General features: G+C 54.5%; 2 protein-coding genes across 5 annotated transcripts in view; one reads left to right on the top strand and one right to left on the bottom strand.

The window, feature by feature from the left end:
* Positions 1-12672, bottom strand: part of STEAP3 (STEAP3 metalloreductase) — a 215547-nt gene that overhangs the window by 129511 nt on the left and 73364 nt on the right. The window lies entirely within an intron of this gene.
* C8H2orf76 (chromosome 8 C2orf76 homolog) overlaps positions 544-12672 on the top strand; it is a 42051-nt gene continuing 29922 nt past the window's right edge. The window contains exons 1-3 of one of the 2 annotated variants that reach the window (XM_063429149.1): positions 544-662; positions 3959-3993; positions 11694-11744. In XM_063429149.1, coding sequence (XP_063285219.1) covers positions 571-662; positions 3959-3993; positions 11694-11744 — 178 coding nt within the window. In that variant the 5' untranslated portion in view covers positions 544-570. Of the gene's footprint in view, positions 663-3958; positions 4100-11693; positions 11745-12672 lie in introns of both variants that reach the window. The other variant, XM_063429148.1, reaches the window with a different exon arrangement.

The raw sequence follows: 12672 nt of genomic DNA, 5'->3' as shown, positions 1-12672 counted from the left end.
CAGTGCCTCTCTCTCTCTCTCAGTGCCTCTCTCTCTCTCTCAGTGCCTCTCTCTCTCTCTCAGTGCCTCTCTCTCTCTCTCAGTGCCTCTCTCTCTCTCTCTCAGTGCCCCTCTCTCTCTCTCAGTGCCCCTCTCTCTCTCTCAGTGCCTCTCTCTCTCTCTGAGTGCCCCTCTCTCTCTCTCAGTGCCTCTCTCTCTCTCTCAGTGCCCCTCTCTCTCTCTCAGTGCCTCTCTCTCTCTCTCAGTGCCTCTCTCTCTCTCTCAGTGCCCCTCTCTCTCTCTCAGTGCCCCTCTCTCTCTCTCAGTGCCTCTCTCTCTCTGAGTGCCCCTCTCTCTCTCTCAGTGCCTCTCTCTCTCTCTCAGTGCCTCTCTCTCTCTCTGAGTGCCCCTCTCTCTCTCTCAGTGCCCCTCTCTCTCTCTCAGTGCCTCTCTCTCTCTCTGAGTGCCCCTCTCTCTCTCTCAGTGCCTCTCTCTCTCTCTGAGTGCCCCTCTCTCTCTCTGCCTCTCTCTGTGTCTCTCTCTCTCTCTCTCTTTCTGTGACGTCAACAGCGTGGTTTGATCGATGACGTCATGAGGTCGAGCCTCGCTCCAGGAATGACTTCCTGTTCCGTCACCATAGCAACAAGGACCGCCCCCTGGGAGGAAGCTGGCGGATCAGGAAGGTTTGTCCCTCCCGGCGATCCGTTATAACCTGCCATGGGGGGGGAGAGTGGGGGGTAACCCAGAGAGAGGCAGTCAGTGTCTGAGAAACCCCCTCTGCCCTCCCTGTCCCCCCTAACCTCACTGTGACCCCCAATAACCCCCTCTGTCCCCCCTAACCTCACTGTGACCCCCAATAACCCCCTCTGTCCCCCCTAACCTCACTGTGACCCCCAATAACCCCCTCTGTCCCCCCTAACCTCACTGTGACCCCCAATAACCCCCTCTGTCCCCCCTAACCTCACTGTGACCCCCAATAACCCCCTCTGTCCCCCCTAACCTCACTGTGACCCCCAATAATCCCCTCTGTCCCCCCTAACCTCACTGTGACCCCCAATAACCCCCTCTGTCCCCCCTAACCTCACTGTGACCCCCAATAACCCCCTCTGTCCCCCCTAACCTCACTGTGACCCCCAATAACCCCCTCTGTCCCCCCTAACCTCACTGTGACCCCCAATAACCCCCTCTGTCCCCCCTAACCTCACTGTGACCCCCCCATAACCCCCTCTGTCCCCCCTAACCTCACTGTGACCCCCCAATAACCCCCTCTGTCTCCCCAAACCTCACTGTGCCCCCTCTGCCCCCCTAGCCTCACTGTGACCCCCAATAACCCCCACTGTCCCCCTTAACCTCACTGTGACCCCCTCTGTACCCCTAACCTCACTGTGACCCCCAATAACCCCCTCTGTCCCCCCTAACCTCACTGTGACCCCCAATAACCCCCTCTGTCCCCCCTAACCTCACTGTGACCCCCCAATAACCCCCTCTGTCTCCCCAAACCTCACTGTGACCCCCTCTGTCCCCCCTAACCTCACTGTGACCCCCAATAACCCCCTCTGTCCCCCCTAACCTCACTGTGACCCCCAATAACCCCCTCTGTCCCCCCTAACCTCACTGTGACCCCCAATAACCCCCTCTGTCCCCCTAACCTCACTGTGACCCCCCCATAACCCCCTCTGTCCCCCCTAACCTCACTGTGACCCCCCAATAACCCCCTCTGTCTCCCCAAACCTCACTGTGACCCCCTCTGCCCCCCTAGCCTCACTGTGACCCCCAATAACCCCCACTGTCCCCCTTAACCTCACTGTGACCCCCTCTGTACCCCTAACCTCACTGTGACCCCCAATAACCCCCTCTGTCCCCCCTAACCTCACTGTGACCCCCAATAACCCCCTCTGTCCCCCCTAACCTCACTGTGACCCCCCAATAACCCCCTCTGTCTCCCCAAACCTCACTGTGACACCCTCTGCCCCCCCTAACCTCACTGTGACTCCCAATAACCCCCTCTGTCCCCCCTAACCTCACTGTGACCCCCACTGTCCCCCAATAACCCACTGTGACCCCCACTGTGACCCCAATAACCCACTGTGACCCCATCTGTCCCCAATCACCCACTGTGACCCCAATAACCCACTGTGACCCCCTCTGTCCCCCCAATAACCCACTGTGACCCCCAATAACCCACTGTGACCCCCATTAACCCACTGTGACCCCCTCTATCCCCCCTACCCTCACTGTGACCCCCAATAACCCTTTGTGACCCCCAATAACTCACTGTGACCCCCACTGTCCCCCCAATAACCAACTGAGACCCCAATAACCCACTGTGACCCCCTCCATCCCCCCAATAACCCACTGTGACTCGCAATACCGCACTGTGACCCGCAATAACCCACTGTGACCCCCTCTGTCCCCCCTACCCTCACTGTGACCCCCAATAACTCAGTGTGACCTCCAATAACCCACTGTGACCCCCTCTATCCCCCTAACCTTACTGTGACCCCCAATAACCCACTGTGACCCCCTCTATCCCCCCTAACCTTACTGGGACCCCCAATAACCCACTGTGACCCCCTCTGTCCCCCCTAACCTCACTGTGACCCCCAATAACCCACTGTGACCCCCTCTGTCCCCCTAACCTTACAGTGACCCCCAATAACCCACTGTGACCCCCTCTGCCCCCCCAATAACCCACTGTGACCACACTAACCCACTGTGACCCCCTAACCTCACTGTGACCCCCTCTATCCCCCCTAACCTCACTGTGACCCCCTCTATCCCCCTAACCTCACTGTGACCCCCAATAACCCACTGTGACCCCCTCTGTCCCCCCTAACCTCACTGTGACCCCCCAATAACCCACTGTGACCCCCAATAACCCACTGTGACCCCCTAACCTCACTGTGACCCCCTCTATCCCCCCTAACCTCACTGTGACCCCCTCTATCCCCCCTAACCTCACTGTGACCCCCTCTACCTCACACTGTGACCCCCTCTGTCCCCTCTACCTCACACTGTGACCCCCTCTATCCCCCCTACCCTCACTGTGACCCCCTCTATCCCCCCTACCCTCACTGTGATCCCCTATATCCCCCAATAACCCACTGTGACCCCCAATAACCCATTGTGACCACAATAACTCACTGTGATCCCTCTATCCCCTCTACCTAACTCACTGTGACCCCCTCTATCCCCCCTAACCTCACTGTGACCCCCTCTAGCCCCCCTAACCTCACTGTGATCCACTCTATCCCCCTAACCTCACTGTGACCCCCTCTACCTCCCACTGTGACCCCCTCTGTCCCCTCTACCTCCCACTGTGACCCCCTCTACCTCCCACTGTGACCCCCTCTACCTCCCACTGTGACCCCCTCTACCTCCCACTGTGACCCCCTCTGTGACCCCCTCTACCTCCCACTGTGACCCCCTCTACCTCCCACTGTGACCCCCTCTACCTCCCACTGTGACCCCCTCTACCTCCCACTGTGACCCCCTCTACCTCCCACTGTGACCCCCTCTGTCCCCTCTACCTCCCACTGTGACCCCCTCTGTCCCCTCTACCTCCCACTGTGACCCCCTCTGTCCCCTCTACCTCCCACTGTGACCCCCTCTGTCCTCCTTACCCCCACTGTGACCCCCTCTATTCCCCATTAACCTCACTATTACTCCCTGTGTCCCCCTAACCTCACTGTGACCCCATCTATCCCCTTAACCTCGGTGTGACCCTCTCTACCCCCCTTACCCTCACTATTACCCTCTCTTTCACCCCTTACCGCTACTGTGACCCCCTCTATCCCCCCTTACCTTCACTATTACCCCCTCTACACCCCTAACATCACTGTGATCCCCCCTTACACCCATTGTGACCCTCTCTATCCGCCTTAAACCCTTTATTAACTTAACCCTCACCATGTCTCTCTCAGGTGTTCTGCTAATGATCATTTTGTGTATCTCCATTTTTCTTTGCTTTTGTTTCTAGTATAATTGCTGATGTCCCAAGAAGTCACTGTCACGGTGCGTCTGGTTCGCTCTTTTGCGCACCGGAACTTCCGACCTATTGTGTATCATGGCGTTGACCTAGACCAACGCGTGGGGGAGTTCATGCAACATGTGAAGAATGGTCAGTAATCTGAGCACTGGAATATACTCTGGAGGCAGCCACAACTGAGATCCCAGATATCGTAAAATGACAGCTCTCAAAGGAACACTCTAAGTACCATATATAATACAGCCCTCTGTAGTGGTTTTAGTGACAGGAGTGCATTGGCACTATCCCCGAGTAATTTGTCAAATAATTTTTAGATTGGTTTAACAACTTGCATGAGTGTCCCACACAGACCTCGCTGTTTCATCGGCTGAGGGTGACCCTCCACAGCTCGGCTTATCTCCGTATTCGGAGCTTCTGGCAGCACATGTCCGGCAGGACCGGTGGTTGGACCATTTACTCTGGGATTTTGTTGCTTGAAGTGTTTATTTAATGGCAAAAAGCATCACGGACGTAGCTGTGTAAGGGCAGGGACGTAACGTAGCTGTGTATGGGCGGGGACGTAACGTAGCTGTGTATGGGCGGGGACGTAACGTAGCTGTGTATGGGCGGGGACGTAACGTAGCTGTGTAAGGGCGGGGACGTAACGTAGCTGTGTATGGGCGGGGACGTAACGTAGCTGTGTATGGGCGGGGACGTAACGTAGCTGTGTATGGGCGGGGACGTAACGTAGCTGTGTATGGGCGGGGACGTAACGTAGCTGTGTATGGGCGGGGACGTAACGTAGCTGTGTATGGGCGGAGGCGTAACGTAGCTGTGTATGGGCGGGGACGTAACGTAGCTGTGTAAGGGCGGGGACGTAACGTAGCTGTGTAAGGGCGGGGACGTAACGTAGCTGTGTATGGGCGGGGACGTAACGTAGCTGTGTATGGGCACGGACGTAACGTAGCTGTGTATGGGCACGGACGTAACGTAGCTGTGTATGGGCACGGACGTAACGTAGCTGTGTATGGGCGGAGGCGTAACGTAGCTGAGTATGGGCGGGGACGTAACGTAGCGGTGTAAGGGCGGGGGCGTAACGTAGCGGTGTAAGGGCCTGGACGTAACGTAGCTGTGTAAGGGCCTGGACGTAACGTAGCTGTGTAGGGCGGGGACGTAACGTAGCTGTGTATGGGCGGGGACGTAACGTAGCTGTGTATGGGCGGGGACGTAACGTAGCTGTGTAAGGGCGGGGACGTAACGTAGCTGTGTATGGGCGGGGACGTAACGTAGCTGTGTAAGGGCGGGGACGTAACGTAGCTGTGTAAGGGCGGGGACGTAACGTAGCTGTGTATGGGCGGGGACGTAACGTAGCTGTGTAAGGGCGGGGACGTAACGTAGCTGTGTAAGGGCGGGGACGTAACGTAGCTGTGTAAGGGCGGGGACGTAACGTAGCTGTGTATGGGCGGGGACGTAACGTAGCTGTGTATGGGCACGGACGTAACGTAGCTGTGTAAGGGCGGGGACGTAACGTAGCTGTGTAAGGGCGGGGACGTAACGTAGCTGTGTAAGGGCGGGGGCGTAACGTAGCTGTGTAAGGGCGGGGGCGTAACGTAGCTGTGTAAGGGCGGGGGCGTAACGTAGCTGTGTAAGGGCGGGGGCGTAACGTAGCTGTGTAAGGGCGGGGGCGTAACGTAGCTGTGTAAGGGCGGGGACGTAACGTAGCTGTGTAAGGGCGGGGACGTAACGTAGCTGTGTAAGGGCGGGGACGTAACGTAGCTGTGTAAGGGCGGGGACGTAACGTAGCTGTGTAAGGGCGGGGACGTAACGTAGCTGTGTAAGGGCGGGGACGTAACGTAGCTGTGTAAGGGCGGGGACGTAACGTAGCTGTGTAAGGGCGGGGACGTAACGTAGCTGTGTAAGGGCGGGGACGTAACGTAGCTGTGTAAGGGCGGGGACGTAACGTAGCTGTGTGTAACGGATCGCCTGGCACCCCGACTTGGTACCTCCGTTAATGGATGCTCCTAGCGCTTCCTGAGGACTCCAAGCACTCTGGCAGACACCATAATCACCGAATCCGAGAAACCTTTAAATTCTCCCAAGCGTATGAATGCTGTAGACCATTGAATAGGAACCATACGAATCGGCTTGTACTCCTAGCAGTCAACTGGAACAGCATACATTAAATCCTTCCCCCAATAATGAGACGACACATCACTTTGAGGGTAAAACAGGAACTCTGGACTGGCTCATCCAGCCTGGCTTTTATTACACTAATCCACATACAGGCCACACCCAGGGGGAGGCATAAAATAACCAATCACATACATGGTTCAGCCCACACATCCCCTCCCCTCAGATAACATTAAACTCAATTATCCGGTACACTTTTTCAGCCAAGTTCTGGATGTACCCCAAAACCCGGGGGTACACCTTTAAATCCAGCATCGCTGGATAGCCCTTATTCAGGGGGACAACATATCCAAAATTCAAGTAATTCGGATGAATGGTTCGTGAGATATGGGGTTCCAAAGATTTGACCGACCGCATGGGTAAAGTATCCGAAAACAGTTCCATGCATTTTGGCCCTGCGGTCGGTCACAAACAAGGGAATGAAAACAGGCGAATTGCCTGTGTTATAGAGCCTGGAGAGGGTTTGAATGAATTCCCTTGTTTATGGGGCTCTTTCTACCGAACGGCGGGTCATTCGGTAGTTTCCATACGAATTTCTGGAAGTATGGAGGTCTCAGCGGTGTTTGCCTAGTCAAGTGTCCGATTTTAGTTCCAGACACTCGACGGCAAAACACCGCTGTTCGGTAGTTTAAGATGGCCGCCGCCACGTGTTTGTTTCCCGAATGGCGGCCACCCAGAGGACAAAGACCACACTGCACTGATTGCCAATTACCTGTTTGCAACATTGTTGCAAACGGTAATTGGAGGCACACTCATTCCTGGGTGGTCTGGTTGTTCGGTAGTTTCACTCAATATACTGAATGGAGTGATTCTACCGAACAATCAGATGAATGTTGCATACAAATCACCCAGGATACACTTAACACATCTATAAATACATATATAATATTACAGGCAGTACACTCGAATATGCTTCACAGTCTTAAAGGGACAGTAGTCCCAAAAGTCCCAATATGTCCATAGATGCTGTTAAAAGGGCCAGTAGCAGCAATATACAGTACAATATGCCCCAAATAACCCAGGGGCCATAGTCAGTAGGTAGGAGGCTAGCAAACAGGCTTCTCCAGGGCCCAGTGGCGAGGTTGGTTTCGCCACATTTCTCCCCTTTTCCAAACAGACTAACAGGGTACCTGACCTCTTGCCGGTCAGTGCCCTTGTTAGTCCAGCAGCCCACCCACAAAACAGAAACAGCAGTACAGCCCACCCACAATAAATGGTTACTACACCTGAGTAATGGAAAAACTTGTCCAGGTCCAGGTGCCTCACCCCGGCTGTGTGGGGGACTGGTAGGCTGTTTTGGTGGGTTGCTGAGTGGGCAGAGACCAGCGGTACTCTGCCCTGGTGCCAGCACTACTACAGGAGTAGTCTGGTTGGAGCCTGGTTGCTGGAGACCGACTGTCTCCCCTTTAGCTGCGCAGCTCTGCTGCTGGAGACCGACTGTCTCCCCTTTAGTTACACAGCTCTGCTGCTGGAGACAGACTGTCTCCCCTTTGGCTAAACAGCCCTGTTGTGGGGGGGCAGGACCGACCGTCCCTACCCCCTGTGCTGGAAGTGCAGAGACCACGGTCCCATCTGCACAGGTGTGGGGCTTACAGTCTCCCCCTGGTACATTAAGCTGCCGCTGGGGAGAGGTGGTAACCAGCTCCTCTCCCATTAGAACACTCTGCCCATTGATGATCCGCCGCTGGGGAGAGGTGGTAACAATCTCCTCTCCCATGCCTACTTTCAGTCTTTGTGGAGGGAGACCGACTGTCTCTCCTCCCAATTCAGTGTCCTGCTGCTGGGGAATAGAGACTGGGCTCTCTATTCCCAAAAAATCACGCTGCTGCTGGGGGGTAGGACCAACTACCTCTGCCCCCTGTAACTCAGCCTTCCGCTGGGGAGGGAGGACGCTGCTCTCCTCTCCCTGCACTTCACACTGCATTCCCGGCATATCACTCTGCTGCTGGGGGATAGGACCAACTACCTCTGCCCCCTGTAACTCAGCCTGCCGCTGGGGAATGGAGACTGGGCTCCCAATTCCCTGCAATTCACACTGCCGCTGGGGAATGGAGACTGGGCTCCCAATTCCCAACAAATCACACTGCCGCTGGGGAGGGAGGACGGCCCCTTCAGCTCCCTGTAACTTGGGCGCAGAGACCACGGTCCCATCTGCGCTGGTGTGGGGCTTACGGTCTCCCCTTGGTGGGTTAGGCTGCCGCTGGAGAGAGGGTGTAACAAGCTCCTCTCTCTGAACTGTAACCTGCCGCTGGGGAGCAAGGATGGCCCCTTCAGCTCCCTGTAACTTGGGCACAGAGACCACGGTCACATCTGCGCTGGTGAGGGGTTTACTGTCTCCCCTTGGTGGGTTAGGTTGTCGGTGGGGAGAGGGGGTAACAAACTCCTCTCCCTTACACACCTTCAACCGCTGGGGAGAGGGGATAACAGGCTCCTCTCCCTGCACCGTAGACTGCCGCTGGGGAGCAAGAACGGCACTTTCAGCTCCCTGTAACGCACACTGCCGCTGGGGATCTGGGCCGACTGCCCAGCATCCCTGTAGGGCCGGTAGAGAGACCGCAGTCCCATCTCCACCTGCCATCTGTGGGTCTTCCCAGGACCAATCCGTGAGGCCCCTCAACATTTGTGAGTACGGGCCACCTGCTTCCCCACCTGGCCACTCTGGCTGCTGCTGGGGATCTGGGCCGGCTGCCCAGCATCCCGGTGGGCCCGGTGGAGAGACCTTGGTCCCATCTCTACCTGCCTGTTGTGGTTCCTCACAGGACCAGTCTATGAGGACCCCCACTTCGGGTTCCTCCCGCCGCCTCAGGGAAAGACGGCTAACCTCCTCGGATGCAGCCTCTACTCGGCTGCTGTAACGCTCCTGCTGCTGAGCATACTTCCTCTCTTTCGCCAACCGGAATTCTCGGTCCAGCCTTGTGTTTCGCTCAGCCATGACCTGGTTCCAGATCACCCGGCGTGTCTCCATGGGTATATCATCCCCATACTCGGCCACTCGCTGCCTCACCTCGGCCAGCCAATCATCTCCAGAGCCAGAACCTTCCATACTAGTCTGCTCCCAGGGGCGCTGCACGACTGCTAGCGTTGCCCTCAATTTGTAAATCCAAACGTACTGTGTCTCCGAGCTGCTTTACCTCGCACTAGGACGCCATCCCACCGCTGCCACCAATGTAACGGATCGCCTGGCACCCCGACTTGGTACCTCCGTTAATGGATGTTCCTAGCGCTTCCTGAGGACTCCAAGCACTCTGGCAGACACCATAATCACCGAATCCGAGAAACCTTTAAATTCTCCCAAGCGTATGAATGCTGTAGACCATTGAATAGGAACCATACGAATCGGCTTGTACTCCTAGCAGTCAACTGGAACAGCATACATTAAATCCTTCCCCCAATAATGAGACGACACATCACTTTGAGGGTAAAACAGGAACTCTGGACTGGCTCATCCAGCCTGGCTTTTATTACACTAATCCACATACAGGCCACACCCAGGGGGAGGCATAAAATAACCAATCACATACATGGTTCAGCCCACACATCCCCTCCCCTCAGATAACATTAAACTCAATTATCCGGTACACTTTTTCAGCCAAGTTCTGGATGTACCCCAAAACCCGGGGGTACACCTTTAAATCCAGCATCGCTGGATAGCCCTTATTCAGGGGGACAACATATCCAAAATTCAAGTAATTCGGATGAATGGTTCGTGAGATATGGGGTTCCAAAGATTTGACCGACCGCATGGGTAAAGTATCCGAAAACAGTTCCATGCATTTTGGCCCTGCGGTCGGTCACAAACAAGGGAATGAAAACAGGCGAATTGCCTGTGTTATAGAGCCTGGAGAGGGTTTGAATGAATTCCCTTGTTTATGGGGCTCTTTCTACCGAACGGCGGGTCATTCGGTAGTTTCCATACGAATTTCTGGAAGTATGGAGGTCTCAGCGGTGTTTGCCTAGTCAAGTGTCCGATTTTAGTTCCAGACACTCGACGGCAAAACACCGCTGTTCGGTAGTTTAAGATGGCCGCCGCCACGTGTTTGTTTCCCGAATGGCGGCCACCCAGAGGACAAAGACCACACTGCACTGATTGCCAATTACCTGTTTGCAACATTGTTGCAAACGGTAATTGGAGGCACACTCATTCCTGGGTGGTCTGGTTGTTCGGTAGTTTCACTCAATATACTGAATGGAGTGATTCTACCGAACAATCAGATGAATGTTGCATACAAATCACCCAGGATACACTTAACACATCTATAAATACATATATAATATTACAGGCAGTACACTCGAATATGCTTCACAGTCTTAAAGGGACAGTAGTCCCAAAAGTCCCAATATGTCCATAGATGCTGTTAAAAGGGCCAGTAGCAGCAATATACAGTACAATATGCCCCAAATAACCCAGGGGCCATAGTCAGTAGGTAGGAGGCTAGCAAACAGGCTTCTCCAGGGCCCAGTGGCGAGGTTGGTTTCGCCACACTGTGTATGGGCGGGGACGTAACGTAGCTGTGTATGGGCGGGGACGTAACGTAGCTGTTTATGGGCGGGGACGTAACGTAGCTGTTTATGGGCGGGGACGTAACGTAGCTGTGTATGGGCGGGGACGTAACGTAGCTGTGTATGGGCTGGGACGTAACGTAGCTGTGTATGGGCTGGGACGTAACGTAGCTGTGTATGGGCTGGGACGTAACGTAGCTGTGTATGGGCTGGGACGTAACGTAGCTGTGTGTGGGCTGGGACGTAACGTAGCTGTGTATGGGCTGGGACGTAACGTAGCTGTGTATGGGCTGGGACGTAACGTAGCTGTGTATGGGCTGGGACGTAACGTAGCTGTGTATGTGCTGGGATGTAACGTAGCTGTGTAAGGGCGGGGACGTAACGTAGCTGTGTAAGGGCGGGGACGTAACGTCGCTGTGTAAGGGCGGGGACGTAACGTAGCTGTGTATGGGCGGGGACGTAACGTAGCTGTGTATGGGCGGGGACGTAACGTAGCTGTGTATGGGCTGGGACGTAACGTAGCTGTGTATGGGCTGGGACGTAACGTAGCTGTGTATGGGCTGGGACGTAACGTAGCTGTGTATGGGCTGGGACGTAACGTAGCTGTGTATGGGCTGGGACGTAACGTAGCTGTGTATGGGCTGGGACGTAACGTAGCTGTGTATGGGCGGGGACGTAACGTAGCTGTGTATGGGCGGGGACGTAACGTAGCTGTGTATGGGCGGGGACGTAACGTAGCTGTGTATGGGCGGGGACGTAACGTAGCTGTGTATGGGCTGGGACGTAACGTAGCTGTGTATGGGCTGGGACGTAACGTAGCTGTGTATGGGCTGGGACGTAACGTAGCTGTGTATGGGCTGGGACGTAACGTAGCTGTGTATGGGCTGGGACATATCTCTGGTGGTTGAACCTTGTGCGGTAACTGCTGTTAGAATCACTCTGTGCTGAGCACTCGGTGTTGAGGTCTATTGTGTAATACATCTTCCTATATATATATATCTCTCTGTTTTTATGCTACGTGTCACTCACTGAAAGCCTGTCTGTTCTGTCTTTGCAGATATCGTGACGAGGGCAGGTTTGCCGCCGCCTTTTAAGACCTATTCTTATGGTAAGCGGGTATTTCAGGGTTAGTGAGAGGCTCTGGGAATAGGAAACTGTTCCTGGGAGCTCCTGCTATAAGGTGTATCCAGGAAATCCTGGAAAATAATCTCTTTAATGCGTTCCAGGAATCACCCCAACCAAGTGTTGACTTTGTTGGGATCGCGGGAAACCATCTTTCTTTGGAAATGTTTTCTTTAAAGGACCACTATAGGCACCCAGACCACTGCAGCTCAATGAAGTGGTCCGGGAGCCAGGTCCATCTAGGGTTAACCCTGCAGCTGTAAACATAGCAGTTTCAGAGAAACATTAGAATTCAGAGAAACTGCTATGTTTACATTTGGGTTTATCCAGCCTCTGGTGGCTGTCTTCCGCGATTCTTACTGTGAAAATCACAGTGAGAAGACGCTGACGTCCATAGGAAAGCATTGAGAAATGCTTTCCTATCGACTGTTTGAATGCACGTGCGGCTCTTGCTGCGCATTCGGCGCTGACGTCGGCAGAGGGAGGAGAGTAAATGTTTTTTAAGATTACATATTAATAGTCATTAAAACCGCCCATTTCCAAAACATGACAGATGGCTCTCATTTTTAACATCATGTTAATATAATGGTTTTAGAGCGTAGTCAATGCCACGCTGTTTAGGGCGCAGAAAGGAGAATGATGGGTATTAGTGGGTGAGAGGGTGATTTTATACGGGAGATGATAGAGGTTTCATACTGCCCAGCATCGCAAGATAGTCTGTCTAAACAAAACCAAGTGAGATGTAATCTCGCCCTTTATCCTCTGCGTTTCGCTGTGCGTTGTATGCGTGCTGCGTTAGGCTGTGCGTTGTATACGCGCTGCGTTAGGCTGTGCGTTGTATGCGCGCTGCGTTAGGCTGTGCGTTGTGTGCGCGCTGCGTTAGGCTGTGCGTTGTATGCGAGCTGCGTTAGGCT

Source organism: Pelobates fuscus, chromosome 8, assembly GCF_036172605.1.
Source record: "Pelobates fuscus isolate aPelFus1 chromosome 8, aPelFus1.pri, whole genome shotgun sequence".
NCBI lineage: Eukaryota > Metazoa > Chordata > Amphibia > Anura > Pelobatidae > Pelobates > Pelobates fuscus.
Note: the sequence above shows the minus strand (reverse complement) of the source record. Positions and strands in the feature narration are given on the sequence as shown.